The 17,817-nt window shown below is 33.6% G+C and overlaps 1 protein-coding gene across 5 annotated transcripts in view; it reads right to left on the bottom strand.

The window, feature by feature from the left end:
• The window catches only part of OPA1 (OPA1 mitochondrial dynamin like GTPase), an 89,785-nt gene that overhangs the window by 63,940 nt on the left and 8,028 nt on the right, over positions 1–17,817 (bottom strand). For 2 of the 5 annotated variants that reach the window (XM_082685800.1, XM_082685796.1), the window contains exons 4-8: positions 16,324–16,431; positions 15,772–15,825; positions 15,021–15,088; positions 6,676–6,786; positions 1,807–1,860 (exon numbers count right to left, since the gene is read on the bottom strand). In XM_082685800.1, the coding sequence (XP_082541926.1) occupies positions 1,807–1,860; positions 6,676–6,786; positions 15,021–15,088; positions 15,772–15,825; positions 16,324–16,431 (395 nt within the window). The remainder of the gene's footprint in view (positions 1–1,806; positions 1,861–6,675; positions 6,787–15,020; positions 15,089–15,771; positions 15,826–16,323; positions 16,432–17,817) is intronic. The other 3 variants (XM_082685797.1, XM_082685798.1, XM_082685799.1) reach the window with 3 other exon arrangements.

Here is a 17,817-nt window from a genome sequence, read left to right as displayed (position 1 = left end):
TAGATAGCTAACCCTAGGGTTTATTATGTCAAGAATTTTCCATAGTCGTTGTGTCAATGCCCATGGCTGACACTACAAATTACACAAGTCAAAGAGTTGATATCAACAGATAAACAAGGGTAGTAGGATTTACACTGGCTCATTTCTTTGTAAATATGGAATCAATTATGCAGATTTACATTTTCTGGGGATGGAATAATTCTTTGGTACAGGTGCCAATCTTCAGCCATTCTGTAGAGATGTGTTAGTGAGCTGTCCTCCAAAGATCAAGACCAACAGTGCCAAACTTAAGGATGCATCAGAATAATTTGAGGGCTTTTAAAAAGAGAGATTGCTGGGTTTTACTTCTAGAGTTTCTGATTCAGGAGGTTTAGGAAGGGGTCAATAATTTGCACGTCTAACAAGATCCTGAAAGGATACTGATGCAACTGCTCGAGAGACCACACTTTGAGACCAATGATTACTAACCTCTGGCTGAACTGAAGATTGGAATTGCTTGGCTGAAAAGCCTTTAAAAATATATATGGAGACGGCCAGAGCACAAGTGATTCTATGGTATAGTCAGGCATGAGGATCAATGCATAGATATCAATGAAATCAAGAATATTAAGAGAACCTGTGAAAAAATATACTGTTTAATTTCATCTAGGTTGTCCCTTGTATTTCTTCCCTAAAAAAGAGACTCTCCTTAAAAAAGTGTTAATTTAAAAGACAAAAACTTAATTATTATTGCACATTGTTGTTATCCATGTAAATTAACATAACTAGATTATAGATTTCAATTGTATTTATATTATATAATAATCATAAAAACATATTAATTAATGATGGAGTGGATGATATGGCAATTCTGCACTAGAATTTACCTACTCATCAGATTGCACAGAACAACATGTCTTTAAAATAATCAAGGTTTTGGGACGCCTGGGTGGCTCAGTTGGTTAAGCAGCTGCCTTCGGCTCAGGTCATGATCCCAGTGTCCTGGGATCGAGTCCCACATCGGGCTCCTTGCTTGGCAGGGAGCCTGCTTCTCCCTCTGCCTGCCACTCTGTCTGCCTGTGCTTGCTCTCGCTTCTCTATGACAAATAAATAAAATAAAAAATCTTAAAAAAAAAAAATAAAGGTTTTATAACCAACTACAGAAGAGCTTTTCAAATCAGTGCCAGAAATACATTTAGAAAAGCCATTATCTGATTCATTTTGGGGTTAGAGAAGTAAAGGAAAAAGATACTGAGGGATGATTAGAACTATGGTAGACTTAAATCAGCCTACTAAATGACTTGAATTATCAGCCTATCTATATAAAAATGCAAGCATAGGTCTATGTAAGAACAAGTCACTTTCCCCCACTTTTTTTTTCCACAGCAGTTTTTCATTAAAATTAGAAGTACAAGGTTCACTCAGCTATGTTTTTACACATATGAGTAAAGCACACTTACCAAGTTTCTTTTTTATTCTTTATTTCTTAACTTACTTTTGCATTTTTACATCTATTTATAATAAGATTGTATCATCAAATCACTCCAAATTTTGCTCTCTTAAAAAAATTCCATTATCAAACTTAAGTATAAGATAAAGTCCCTTGTTCTTTTTTCTTTTTTTAAGATTTTATTTATTTGATAGAGAGAGAGAAAGAGAGAGAGCCAAGCAGAGTGGCAGGCAGAGGAAGAAGCAGGCAGCCTGCTGTGGGGCTTGATCCCAGAGTCCTGGGGTCATGACCGGAGATGAAGGCAGATGCTTAACCACTGAGAGACCCAGGTGCCCCTCAAGTCCCTGGTTCTTTCTATTCATCAGAATTAGAATTACCTGAGTATGCAGAAGTTCTTCTTGAAGCTGGTCAATTTTCTCTTTGTCTGTCACCTAGATATTTAAAATAAATTAACTTTATTTCAGTAGAAATAGATTTACATAAAATGTACAGTAAGTTAAATTTTTTGAGAAGTATTTTTAAAAATTATTGACTTTATATGCATATTTAATCAAAGCACATTTTAAGTTACATGATTTAATAAAGTAAAAAAATCTGTATTCAACACTAAAATTGCTTATCAAAAATTTTTAACTATATTAATAGCCTTAAAAAGCAATCCTATTCCAGACACTATTCTAGTCATTTCTGATGAAGGGCTCGTTAAAAAAATAAGAGATCAGTATATACAGTTACTATAGTTTTCATAGGTTGTTTTATATTCTGCCTTAGGCATTTGGATGCTTGGAGAAAAAGAGCACTGACACCTCCAGAAATGTGTTTTGGGAACTTAGATGCATGTTATCATTTATAGTTACTGAAAAAATTCACTAGTCACAGTGTATATGTTAAGCATCTATTACCCATTTCTGTTCTGTAAGTAGAGAAGTATTTAATAAATCAAAGAACAACTTGTATTTTCAGAGCTTTAAGTAGAGCCAGATGCTTGTTTTTAAATTCAATTCCAGTGCAAGATCTGCTAACCCACAACAGAGTGAATGCATCAGTAGCAATAAAATTGAGTAAGGCAACTAAAATTGATTTAAACATAAAACAAAAGTAGGATAAAATCTATCGCTCTTGTAGAAACTACTTCCAATTGTTACTAATGCTAACAGTTCTAAAATAAAATATCCAAAACAACAAAGAACTTTATTGCATTAACAGGCTCTAGTCACAGTATAATTCAAAATATAAAACAACTGATCAATTTTATTAAAATGATGTCATTTATGACAAATCCATATAACTGCTCTTTGACTCCTTGGTGAGGTGCAGAAGTTGTCATACTCAGTCTTTCAAAATAATTATCTAATTCCTGATAATCAAAATTCATAAACATGACTTGATTTCATAGGACACAAAACTCAAGGTGAAATTCATATAAGTCCTTGTTCACCATCATTCAATAGTTATTTAAGCAATCAAGGCATTATGGTAGCAACTACATATGAGAAAATTTTAAGTGATTTATTTATTGAGATAGATATTAATAACTCTTATCCACACAATAAAAATGTATTTTGAGGTTTTAATTCCTCTTTCCAAATAGTTTCTCAAAACATTCCCCAAACTTCTTTTAAATAAAAATGGCAACGCTTGCTATGAACATACTGTTTTTTCCTTAAAAGCCTATGCCTAAAAATCTCTGCAAATATGATTCAGTAATTAGAAGAAAAGATAATATAAAACAAACTCAGTATTACTGTTTTCTCATTCTTGTATAGCAAGCAGACTTATGGAGAAAAGCTTTTTCATTTGACTGCGTTTGTGTAAAATGGACAAGAATTATTAATAGTCTCCTAAAATGTGAGGAAACAAACAAGTTGGGAAGGCACCAACAACCGGAAGAACAAAATCTTGAAGACTGATGGAGAAATAAATAATTTCATATTGTTTTCATATGGCATGCCATCATACTATAATAATGCACTCATAAAAACTGTGCTATGTTGATTAAATTCCCAATTCATTTTAAAAAGTAACTGTTTCATTAAAAACTCATCTGACTGCAGCTAATTAGTATGAAATATATAAGCAGTGTTAGTATAAACTGTTTTAGTTTTGAATGTGAGTATTAATGGCTTCATGCAATATACCCTAAATTATAACAGAAAAATCCACTAGTACTCTACATCTGGGACAATAATTAAGTAACTAATATAATTACACCAAAACAGTTTGAATGCTTACTGTAAACCAAGGTCTACAGAAGGTTAACTTGGTAATTTGATAACATAAAAAGGGTAAGTTAAAATGATACAAGGTTATTAAGCTATTAATTACAATCTTTATGCTAACATTAGTATTTAGTAGCAGTGACTTCAGATTTTTATAAATTTGTATTTTTAGGAGTCTTTAGGTTTATCATTTGCCTTTTGGCACAAGTGTTAGGCATAACTCATGCACAGACTTATCACTATGCTTCCTATCTGCTCAGTTTAATGGAATATCAAAATTAACATTATATTAAGACAGGAGTTATGGTGGGAGTCAAGAATAAGACCTAATATTTTCTGGTAAATAAGATGAAAACATTTAGGTTTCTGAAGTAAATATTAAAGAAATGAGAAGATACTTTTCCGTATTTTCTTAAGGGAACAGCACATCTGACTTTTCACCTGTCACCTATTCTGGGTATATTTAATGTTGTATATTTAATGTTCTGGGTATATTTAATATTTAATGTTGACGCACGTCGCTGGTACAGTTCTGCCACTTATGACAAGAGTTAAGTTCTTGTCCCGTTGCTCAATATATTCAGTTTGCATTATGAAATTAATTTAAAACTCACCCTGACAGAAATGGGTATCAATGGTCTTGAAACCAGAGCTTTTCTACAATTCCAGGGCTGTGAAACTGATGGAGAAAGAGCGGAATCCTCCGCAGAAACAAGCTAAAGCTGAAAAAGAAAAACCTTTACTAGCTCCTCACAAAACCAAGCCTGAGTTTCATATTTTAAGTGTTTCTTCCTACTAAGCCATTGTGGCCATTCTGAAATACCAAAATACATAGGTAAAGGACTCGTAAACATTTCCACATATGTTATGTATTCATAGGAGGCAGAACTACCAAAGGCAGTTTGAATCTACTGTCTCTGCATGAGCTATAGGGACAGTTTATTAGCTGCTACTAATAAGATATAAAGAAGTTAAGGCCTACCTACATTTTCAAGAAGATAAGGGAGGAAGAATGATTAAAATGCAACAAAAAGCTGTGGTTTTGCACCTCAAGAAAACCTCAAATGTTTAGAGGAATGACACAAATCTCATGAACTGGGGTTCAGATCATGAGGACAGTGAAGGGCTGAAACATCACCTGTGTCCCTACCATAGGGAGAAACAGGGGAAGGTGAAGTAAGGAAATGATCTTTCAGGACAGATAGGGAATGATGTCATTACAGAAGAGCGTGAATTGTTCTTGAAGTTCCATTTCCTTTTGCATGGTGTAACTCCGGAGTGGGCCAGACTGTTTGGTACTCTACTGAGTATGCCTCAATAAGCCACACACACGGAGGTGCAATCCTGCCAGCTACTGTTTTACAAATGGGGATAATGCAAAATAAAGGGTTACATGGACAATCTGATGACATCAGAAATAGAAATGAGATTTCTAAACCTGAAAGCAGCCTAGTAAAGTAGGCCTCAAATGAACACCAACCTTGAGCAATGTAGAAAATTAACATTATTCACTACTAAGATCCCTTTAATCATCTGATTCAAAAGTGTATCGATAATCTTAAGCCATATCTTAGAATCTAAGGATGGCAGATCTGTGGGGTTCATTTCAAATTATTTTACCATTATGAGAAAACAAGAAATTGTAAGTAGAGCTCTTCATATTTCTAACATACCAGAACATAGTAACTCCTTCCCTTCATTGTGTAACAAACCCAAGAAACAGATGGCTCGGCTTAAGCATCCAATTTGTGAGACTATTTATGGCACTTCAAAGACATACAGAGCAGAGAATGCTAAAGCACCACTTAAAATAAGTCCTTTTTGGTTTAAGGCATCTACTTTAACTTAATCAAATAGGAAAATAATTTATTTTCAATTTCTACCTATGTTGTTCATTCACTGAAAGTTAAATATATAAGAGTTGATTCCACAGCCATGGAATTGAGAAAAGTCAGGAAATGACACTGAAAAGATAAATGAAACTGTGAGGAGTACTCTCAAGTATTACCCATCACCAAATGAGGTAATAAGGTTAGTAAGCAAAACTTCATTAAATCATTACAATATTGGTTGTAATTAAATCATTACAATATTGGTTGACTTCAAACCAGAACCTATAGGAAGCTAATTAAATGGCTGAATCTTTTCCTGAGTAAAACTTACATACCACTTTTAAAACTTTCCTGATCTAATAAATGTAACCTAATTAAGCTGATGTCAAGATCTCAGAAGTAACTCTGAAGTCATTACATTCCTTTCATTTTGACTCAAGTCTTTTCAGAACATTAACCTTGGGATCTACACCACGGGATCATTAACAGCCAAAAGCATTTTTTTAAGGACTTCTTAATTACACCTATAACCAAACATTTGTACAGATTTATGCCAACTTTTATTAGAATCTCTTCTTTAGGACCTGAATCATATCAAATTTCCAATGTTCAATCCTTCAGTAGTCCAAGGTGAAAATTTATTTGTGCTAACTTCACTGATGACTGTGGAAATAATCAATGAGTTTATCAGGGTGTATTTGAATAATTTTGCCCAAAATTTATACCAGAATATTTTCTTCTACAAGAAGTAGCCATGTTTTCTGCTAACCCATTTTACTAAAACAAGTAAATTTCATTCTTTAGATAATTTAAATAGTGGCCATCCACAGTAATCCTTTACATTTTAGGAATGAAAACTTGGGTGAACCACAGACAAGCTGGCTACAAACTGGGGTGCCTCCATACAGTAACTGGACCAAGTGAACCACAATTCATAGTTCTTCTCTAAATACAAATCCATGGACCCTCACAGAGAATCTCAGTTTCAGAAAACAAATTCCTATGTTTAATATTTTGGGTTTATTAATCCACTCCAGGAAAGTTACATATTTGTATTAGGTGTCTTTTATATTTTTACTTTGTTAAAAATAATTTCCCATCACTGGAGTCCACAAACAGATTAAGGTGACAGGATCCTGGCAGCAATAGCCGGTTAGTGTGAACACATCAGTAGCCCCCTTAAATCATCCATCACCTTGCGCTTCTGTTGGACATAGCTCGTGCTATATTGGCCAGCGGCTCTGCGTGCTTCCTCTTCATGCTCTTGAATTTGCTGTTGTAAGAGAATGAGCTCACCAAGCAGACCCTGCCATGAGTTTACAATGAGGAGAAGAGGAAAATTGGGGAGGAGAACAATGTTAAACCAAAGGGCACAAGCAAGGAACAGGTGTAAGTTAGGGAAGAATGGATAGCTTCTAACAAAAATGGAAATGCATTTCTGTACCTCTCGAGCCGCTATATAATAGGGCTCTATACTGCATTTCCATTTTCCCCCCTCACTAAAACTAGATCTGTCAGAAATATAAAACAGCAGAGTTTAAAAAGTGAAAAGCAATGTGACTGTCAGCTGAATAAAATGAGCGAGACATATAATATTAAGATACAGTAAAACCTAGACTAACTGGAATGCTCAAGGGAAGTGGCTTGTCGTTAACAACTTATTACTTCAACGCTTATTTTTGAATTGCCAATATGAACTAGTATATGCTCCTCACTTGAATCAAAAGGGGAAAAAATCATTTAATTCTCAACCATAATTTTCACAAGACTGGAGTATATATAGTAGCTTATTTAATTACTAAATTATTATTAAGTATTTTTTCCTTGCTATCTAATGACTTCAGTTTAAGATTACAGCCCCTCAAAACTATTAATTTGAGTTTCTAAGCATCAAGTTAATCACAGTTTTACATTAATTCATATATTCTATATACCTTCTCACACAAGCTTATATGACTACAATTTAGGATCTCTTTCCAAGTTAAAGAATGATGTTTGAGGCACTGTTTTAACTTTATACTACATAAAGTAAGTAGTTCGACTGAATTTTCATTTTTTATGAGCTGCTCTGACATTCAGTAAAAGCAGCTTCTAAGAACATAGGTAAAAATCTATCAATTACTAAAGCAAAAGTACTATAAAAACACAAAACTCAGATTTGGAGATAATACAGTTATTCTGAAAATTCAAAATGAAACAAAACCCAGTTACCCATATACAACACAAACAGCATTCCTATGTTTAAAATTCATTCCATTTAATAATCGTGAAATGTTAACTGGTACAATTTTTATCACAATGTATTTACATGTGGATTGGTACTCAATACATGTTATTTTCTGTACAGTATTTTTAACTGCTGGCCTATCAGATAAAAGACCTCAAGAGATGTGGGAGAAAAAACAACTAAGAATTGACAATGTCACAAGCCTAATATTTTTTCAATTAGACACCCAAAAAAGGGTAAAATTTCAGTGAATGAGGTCACTAATTTGTACAAGAACAGTGTTCTGGGAGAATAATGGGCTCAATTTTTACCACATTATAAAAATAAGAGTTAGGAAAACTAAACTCATTAAAATAATCTAAATTGGCAGTTTCAAATAGCTTCAGAGTTTTTTAAAATAATTGTCCAAATATTATATTTTAAATAATACAACTAGAAAGTTTCCTAAAATGCTGATTAACATTACATTCAAAATTTTAACTAGCAGACTCATCCAGAGGCTTAAACTTTATATAACCCAAAGACTTCTACTATAAATAAAATTTTCCCAGAAAAGAAAAAAATACAAACAGTAAGGCATTTTAAATTAAGGAAAAGTATTAGCATATAATTTGGGAGATTTTTGTCTGATTCTTAGACTGAATACATTAGGCTGCGCCAACAGTAATGAAACTGGTTGATTTACTATACATCAAAGGATGAAATTAGTTGAAACTTCTGTGTGACAAGCGAGAGAACATCAAAATGGCAGGTGACATAACTGAACTGTCAACATCTGTTTCCAAATTCAACAGTACAAAATGTATTTACAAAAACCTGTGGCTGTCTTTAGAGATAACTCTTCTAAATGAACACTTCTATGGTCATGGATAGATCTATAAAGAAAAGACAATGCCAACCAACTACTCTCACTGTCCTCCTCATTCCCCTCATCACCTGTCATTTTTTCATTTTTTTTGTATGACTGTTTCTCATGAAGCAGAAAAAAGAGTAATCCAACTTATTTTTATTAATTTAGTCATCTACTATAATCACTTCTCATCATCTAAATGTTTAGATGTCTCAAAATAATATCCTTTTACAGGTTTCTTGTGTTGGCTTATACAATAGTGTACCTGTGGTTTGATTAACATACCACCAATACTCTAACTTATATAATGTCAAAGCAGTAAGCAAATATTCCACATTTCTTAACTGTCTAGTAGTCTACCAGGCACACGATTCCTTTTTACCTATAGCTTAAATACCCTCCCAAATCCATATATATCTCTATATAAATTATACGGTAAATACTTAATATCTATTATATTATAAGCAAACACCCTCTTTCTAGTGACACCTCACTTTCCTTCCAAGTTTGTTACTTCCAAGTTTGTGAAGGTAGCTGAAATTAACTGTTACCTCCTAAAAAGACTAGGAAGAAAACAAGAATTAGACACGGAAAAAACTACTTACACTATGTTACATGACTAAAGGAAGTTACTGTTATTCACATTGGGGCATCAAATCTCACCCTAACTACAGCTTCTGAGCTAAGGCCATGTGGAATAAGGAAGGGAAAGAAATGTGGCTACAAATGGACAAAATATATTTTGTTCAATAAATATTTTCCCAACCTCGGACATTTTCCATCAAGAAATAGCACGTAATTATGTTAAAATCGTACACATTACATATAAAAATAATGTAAATAACAATAGTTATTTACAGATGATAGTTATTTACAGATGATATGCTCTCTAAACATCTCTTAGTTATTGTCAATTTGATACTGCAACTCCCACAGTCTCATATTTCTATAGAATTGTCAGGTTTTTAAATTATTAGATCAAGAAAATCAGCGATAACTCTAGAAACCAAAACATCAGCCAAAAATGCTGTGAAAACCTTAAAGTCTTTCCTTTTGATAGGAAAGATTTTAAATAATCTTAAATTTAGAAGTCATTCATATATGAATACATTTAAAATACTGTATTTATAACAGCATTTTAAAAATTCATAGCAGAGCTAGGCCCTTAAACTGTTTGCATACCCACCACCTAGAATAAAACCTGACACTTGAGATGTGTTACAGCTGACACCTAAGGAAAAGCCTGGCACATGTTTGCTCCTTCAGTGAATCGAATTATGACCACTTTTACCTAATAATAATGATGCACACGAAGTTTCTAGTATAAAAATCCAAAATGGCTTTTCAAAAAAATGTATATTCTGTCAGTAAGCTATACATCAACCCCATAATCTATTTTCCCATTTTTCATAATCCCCAGAACAGACTCCTCAGAAATTAAGAAAAGGGGAGAAAAGTCATCAAATAATATTAATAGGTGATAAACTCATACAGTGATTAAAAATGTAAGGTAATCATCATCACCCTAATAGGCAGTATTTGTTTAGTTTTATTATGTGCAGATCTTGTGCTAAAGGGCTATACATAAAACAGCCCTATCAAGCAGGGGGTCTGCACTTTACAGGAGAGGAGACCAGCAACTCAGAGTTCGATCTTGTCCAACCAAGATCACATAGCTCAGAAAGCAAGCAGGACGGGATCTGAACGCAGGCAGTGTGACTACAAAATCTGTGCCTGATACTGTCTTATTGCAATGACGGTCTATTTACAAAGTAGCCTTGATTCCATCCGATTTAATCCACATTTAAAAGAAGAAAATGGTAATACTACAATACACCAGAAGGCATTCTGAATCACTAAGAAGGTGGACTGGCTGAGTAGTCCACAAAGACCTTTGGGCCTACAAACCTAAAATATTCACTATCTAAACCTTTATGGAAAAGTGCTAACCTCTGCTTTATTAGTTTTAAAAGTAACTTGGGTCTAGAAAAGAACTTTATGAAAGTGAAGACTTCTTTTCCCTTTCATTCAAAAAATACTGGTATGCATTAAACTACTTTTCAAAATTTGAATAATTCTATTTGATTAGCTAAAAACAACTATTTTTCCCCCTCCCAGTAATACATAGTACTGTTCAAGGTATTTATGGTCAATGGAAAAATGTCTATTAATGGATATCAGAAGGAAATATGTCTTTCCATTTGGATTATTTAACCTGCTTCTATTCAGACATATCATTTCCTATTTTACTAGTTAGACAATTTCTACAACTGATCATTTTTAAGAGATGAATAAATCAGTCTGTTATGGATAGTTATTATATTATATTATGTTATATTATATTATATTATATATTATATTACAATTCCTACAAATCTCCTTTGTTCTAAATTGTTACCAAAAAATAGTATTAAATACAAAATATGTACTTAATGTTTCTTAAACGATGTAAAAGGACAGTGTGCTTATGAAAGAATAAAATAGGATTGCCTGTTTTGCCATTCCATTTCTCTTCATGTAGATCTTCCCTGCTTTTCTTCCTCTGATCCCTCTGCTTCCTAACTACTGTACTCTGGTGCGCAAGTGGGTTGGCTTCCTAGCTAAGATTCTAACCTACTCTAGTTGTTGCCAGTTAGCAGCTCAGGAAACTTAAGTTTACTGATCTGTGATTGCTTGATGATGCTGGTGGTGGGAATTTCATTTTGCCACAGTGAGTGCATTATTTGCTGCCCGAGGAATCCAAGAAACATAAATCCCACTTAAGCAGTGCTGTTTCATTATAGTTACCAAGCATTGGTACTACTTTTGTATTCCTATGCTCCCCAGTAGCTGCCAAATACCAAAGGCCAAGGAAAATTCACATGTGATCAGAGCGAACACATATTATATAAAATTTTGTGGCCTACTTGTTGGCATTAAATGAAATTTATATACTTCAATTAGCATCTCTTTTACGGTGTTAAATCAATCACTCAATTTTGCTAAAAGCTCAGTATTATCCTAGGTGTTCTGAGGATAGAGATTTTATGATAGAATGCAAGCAGAAGTAAATAATGTTTTAGCTGGCAACCGTTTTCAGTGTTAAGAGTATAGTTAACTATACTCTAACTATACTCTAAACTATACTAAAATAATTATGCAAGGTTTCATTAAAAAGGACAACAGAGCAAGGCTTTAAGGATGAGAAAAAATTTGGCAGAAAAGGGAAGAGAGATTTCAGCTGGAAGGTACAACAGAAGTAAAGCCACAAAAATAAGAATTAGAGCAATATGTGAAAAGGAAGAACATTAATTACTACCTAATAATTATACTTAAAACAGTATCCCCATTCTTCATGATTTAGACTTTTAAAAGGTCCTTCAAATATTTCCTGTAAATTATAAATGTGTCTGTAACCTTCAGAATGACCATACTGCTTCTTCTGTGAGATGTTTCTGACCAATCAAAAACATGATAAAACAAAAGCACAGAAAATAACTGTCATTTAGCAAGCTAGTTTTCACTAGTCACAGACAGTCTTACTGAATCCAAAAAAAGGAGATTCACTAAATGATCTTGTCACCTATCTATGTTGTGACTGATATATAGAAATCTGCAGATTTGCAAATTATTCACTAAAAAAGGCTCATCACTTCAATTCTCAATTTTCCTTCAAGTAGTTCTGAAGGTCTCCAGGTCTCAAGGATATTATTCAGTTGACATCAAGGGCTCTAATATTTCTCTTCAGTGGATACAAATTCTAAAATTTCTGACTAACACCATTTATTGAAAAGTGGTTTTAGTATTTTTCCATTTTTTAAATTTGGTAATATGTATCACAACTTCTGGTCAAATGATGTAAGTAACTACTGTCCATAAACAGAATGGATATAAATCCATGCAAAGTCAAAGAAACTTGATATTTAGTTAGCCTGTGCAGCATCATGCAGAAATACATGCTTTTCACTTTTGTAGACTTTTGGTAGACCTCAATTACAACTTTCCAGAGTACTTAAAAGTCTAGTGACCCCAGACCGGGCGCCACAGGTAATCAGTTCATTGTGCTATTCATTCTGTCTAACTCAAGTCCAACAATCTGAATCTGTATTCTCTCAACTCCATCATTTTCACTTCAATTGATTTTGAAAGGTCCTACCTGTTCCTGTTCTTTCTAAATTTATTTATTTATTTTAGGGTGAGGGGGAGAGAGAAAGAGAGTGTATGTGCATGAGTAGGGGGAGAGGCAGAGGGAAACAGACTCCCTGCTGAGTGGGGACCCCCCATATAGGGCCCCATCTCAGGATGGGGAGATCACAACCCCAGCTGAAACTCAGTGGCACATTCCATGGACTGAGCCACCCAGGTGCCCCTGTGTTCTATTAGAAAGGACAAATCTCTTTTCTAGTTCTAGCTGTAGAAATGTTTCACTACTTTAAAAAATAATTGATTCACATTTACTTTTACATTTGTAGTTTAAATTTTACATTTGTCGTCTAAGTCTGGCAAGAAATTTTGGTACAACACAGACAACCATTAAGCTAAGACATGACTGCTTCAAACTCTGAATACCAATTTCGATCTGGGGCTCTTATAGGTAAGCGTATCATAGGTAAGTACCAACCAAGCCTTGAAACCCATAATGTTGCATATTAACAAAATTCAAAACCACTAGTTGAGGCTGGAAATACTTTTCCTGTATAATAAATTCTTATACTAGCATTTGCTACAATTAATTTAAACCGTAATGAAAGTAGCTTAATTACAACTCTAGACTTAGTAATATTAATTGCTGAGCTTTTAATGGGAAAGATAATCCCCATAAGTTATGAAGAAGTTAAAAGGAAATAGTAGATGAGAACATTTACCTTCAAGCGAAGGTAAATTATTTATAAATTTATTTTATAAAATAAAGCAGTAAATTTACTTTTATGTCTATTGTGTAAAATATCATCTGAAGACTATAATTATATTCCTAGGGATCCATTCTTTTGCTTCTTCTGTACTGCAAAGCTCCTGATCACTTACCAATTATTCGTTAAGCATCTTAGCAGGATTTTAAGGAGATTATCTGAGTTAGACCCTGAAACAGGTTTTTCATTTACCAAAGCAATCCTTGTTGGCCATACCAGAGAAGAGCAAAGATGTGGACCTGCCCTAAATGATCTAGGCAACAAGGCCTCATCACTCTAAAACTACACTACTAATCCAGTAAGAGAGGTTCCTACCCCCTCCTTAGATTAGCTGTTGTCTGCATATTAAGTCTACCTGCATTAAGGGACAAGGCCTTGGCTCAAAATAAGCTTTGCATAATAGGCTAATTGCTATTAAAACTTTTCTCCCCAGTAGCATGAATAGTCAAGGGTGTTCCTTTTGTTAAAATGCCAATGGAAAAGGTATCAAACAAGATCAAGTTAAAAGGCAAATACACTTATACACACACACACATATATACACACATTTTAAAATGTTTTCTCCGAAAGATCTAGTCAAAAGGCAAGAGAAAAGTCTTTTGAAATACTAGAATTCAAACTTGGAATATCGTATAAAAAGTTCAAAGTTAAAGGACAAGGAGAAAAGATGGAAACCTACACACAGCAATTATTTTCTTTCTGCCTTCCAAATAAACATAAAATTAATTTCCCTTCAATTTATAAAAACCATAGTAATCTTCAATATAAAAGTTACATATTCCATATTTAATTCTGAAATGTTCATTAAATATCTTTTTTAGGTATCTGTTTATATAAATATTATTTCAGAAAAACTTCCAAGGAATCAGTTATGTCACTAATTACAAAGGATGAAAAAAATGAAGACTAAGAGAATGTCAGGTTAACATATGAATATAAATAAAGAGCAATGCATATGTTATTTTATATCAGTAGCTCTCCCAAATATTCGTATGGATTTTAACACAAGTACTGAAATTGACATAACTGAAATAAATCCATACACAGTTGTTAACTGTTAATGTGAGAGAATCAATTTATCCTCTAACGGCCCATTTCCTATTCCCTTAATATTTCCCCAAAGTATATGCCATGAAAACAGTAGTCCCTAGAATGTATTTCATGGAAAAAGGTTCTGTTGCTAAATAAATCTGGACGACTCCGTACACTTTGACTTCTCCTGGGATTCACAATGCACAACAAGTATATTAAGGTCGAGAAGTCCTAGGGAAAAGAAAAGCCTGCTTATATTACTTAATCAGCTTTTCCTATACATATTTAACAATAAAGCCCTTTGTTGAAAACAATGCTTGTAACTAGTATTTCATAGAGCATATTTGAAGGAAATGGCCTTCTCCAATATTTCCAGAACTGTCACACAGTACCTTCACTTTGTACCAAGATTAAAAACATCTCTACTTAGATGTTTTTATATTTGCTCCTCAGATATTACTGCTGTCAAATCTTCTAGGTGGGTAAAAACTATTTTATCTCTTTCAGGACTACTGATGTGATAAATTCTCCTTTGTACTTACCTTTCTATAATGCTTGTCACTTTCAGATCCATGATCTGTTGCTCTAAATGCTGTTTCTCCCGGTGAACCTTAAAGATAAATAATGCAGTCCTTTAAATTCTCCATTGCTGTCAAAAGTCCAAATTCCAACTTACTTTAAAGGCAAGTAGATTTTTAGAGAAAAAATCACTTTTTTGAAAAATAAAAGCTATTCCTATTTTAGGGAACATACTGGTAACCTATGCAAACCCCCCCCCCCAAAACCAAAAAAACCCCTTTTGAGTATTATAGGATGTGTTTTTAAAATTCCACTGAAAATTTCAATTAAAAAAAAAAAGAAGACAATATTTGATAAGGATTATTTTCCATGAGAGTACTTACAGCTCAGCCATTTATCACTGCCATTACTGACCACAGATAGTAACAAAATAAATTTAAAATGTCAACTGTGACAGGGCAGATGAGACAAACTAAAATTACTTTTCATTTCAATTATCAGAAACAATCATATCAAGTGATATGTTGAAAAAATATTTTGGTTAAGCAGTAATAATTTTAATCTTATAGATACATACTTGGGAATTTTAGTTTTACTGCAAAATAATTATTTCATTATTTTCTCCTGTAAGGTAAAGAATTTGCCCAATATAGTTCTGGAGTTTTAAAATTCAGCATAAGCAGCATAAATTTGGTCTGAAATTTTATTTGCAACTAGTTTATTAGAAGCATTTAAAAGGCATGTTAAGGTCAGCAAAAATGTCTGTTTACACACCTAACAAGAGAAGTAGGTCAGAAGCTCCTATGACTTCACTAACCAATTTGTGACCTGTGAAAAACCAGCAAAAGGGGAAATAGAAATGTAAAATTTGACAGGAATGAGCAAACAAGTATGTCTGAGATCTCAGAGTTATATCATGATAGGGCATGAATTGGGCAAATACAACAGGATTAACCTCAATAAATTCTACTCATTATGGTCCATCATAATTAAGTTTGTCTTAAAATCACCAAATTGGGTCTAACCAATTATGAAAAGCAAGCACATAGGAAGTCTCATCTACTTGTCAGGTACAAGAAATACTTTTTCCCTCATTGATTAAAGCCAAGTATGTTTAAACTCTTACAAATTTTCATTTTTGTTGCACTAACCAAAATTTAAAACCAATGAGCACCAAAACTTTGTGTGTCCTTTTTTCAAAAACCTGTTTTTCATTTGTACTAACTGTTTTCATTTAAAAGGCAGGAATCAACAATGAATATATCTCAGTACTTTTCCTCCTGGGTTTCTGACATTTTAAGTGAGATCAAATAGGTCCTTCCTTACCTGTGGTGAAAAAGTCCTTCAATAAGCTGAGGCTTTCAACAATCTTATCAAAGTCAGGTGCCAATTTTGCAAGGTCCTCTGAATTAGGAAGTGCTTTTCTAATTTTCTCTGGAGAAGACAAAAAAAAAATTCTCAAAATAAGAATTTCACTATTAAAACATTTATAAAATTTAAATAACACCACACATAAGTGTCATATATAAATTTAAATTAAAATATTTTTTGCATTTTTCTCCCTATTACAACCACAACTGCTACATGTATCTGAAACAATGTGTAATTCTGAGGATATTCCATGAGCCATGAAATTTGTTTAAAAAGACTCACCAATGTCTGGCTTAGATGGACAGCTTTGATCTATAAGTTAAATGCCTTAAAACAAGCAGGAAATTAACAAGGTTAACACTGTATTGGAATCAGAGGTAGTTTTAAGGAGAAAGTCACAGTGAAGAGGCCAAAAATAAAAGAAAAAAAGAGAAAAACGCCTCCTGTAACACCTGGTCCAAACTCAAAAAAAGTAATGAACTCTCAGTTCAAGCTCAGAAACAGAGTTCCATTACTTTTCTCTGTCCTTTCACAGACTTTCAGAAAAGTCACACTTGTTACCACTTAGAAATAACTAAGAGCCCAAAGCACGCTTTGGTTTTATTTTTGCTAGCTTCATTTAAAAAATGGTCAGAGTATTTACTTTAGTTTACAACTTTACAGTATCTTCTGAATTTATAGGATAGGCTTATCTTCTCTGCAGAAGACCAAAACACATAAATATTCTCAAAATAAGGATATATGTCAGATATTGTTCTAGTGCTATAAAAAGCATTCACCTGTTTAGTCTTCATAGCAACCCTACAGAACAGTTATCATCAACTCCACTTTACAGGTGAGGGACTGAGCCACAGAGGTTAAGCAGCTGGACCTGCGCACACAGTGAACAAGTGGGGAGTCAGGCTTCAAGCCTAGCCACGCCAGCTTCAGAATTCAGGCCCTCAGCCCCACACTGTGGCAAATATATCAAAGTCGAAAGTTCTCCACATGAAGATTGGAAAAATACTCAAAGAATACTTCAAATTCCTGCAGGTTCCTCTGTCAATGCAACACAGTTTTCTCTTTAAGGAAATGCCGTGTGAGTAAAAACAGAGAGGTTAATTCTACCTCCATATACACCTAGGCTAAGAAATTAGACAGAGTCTAAAAAAAAAGAGGCTGAGGAAAATAATTTCATTCAAAAAAAATTTTTTTTAACTACTCAGCTTAATCTTGGCAATCAAAATTATCAAATATACTGTTTTCTCATTTACCCATTATAGAAAAAGGGGAACAGTGGCTGACTATGGGGAGAAATTACTCTGGACACATAGCAGACTTTAAGGGACCTGGTTACAAGTGGAGGTAAACAAGGGAGCTAGTCAAAATTAACTAGTTAGGTAGGTCACGGTGAATCTGTTCTGGGTAATAATACAAAACACTGAAAGTGATGTCTAGAAGGCTGCTTAG

This window comes from Mustela nivalis (genome assembly GCF_964662115.1).
Source record: "Mustela nivalis genome assembly, chromosome: 1".
Lineage (NCBI taxonomy): Eukaryota > Metazoa > Chordata > Mammalia > Carnivora > Mustelidae > Mustela > Mustela nivalis.
The sequence above is the reverse complement of the archived record's forward strand: the minus strand, read 5'-3'. Positions and strand labels throughout refer to the sequence as shown.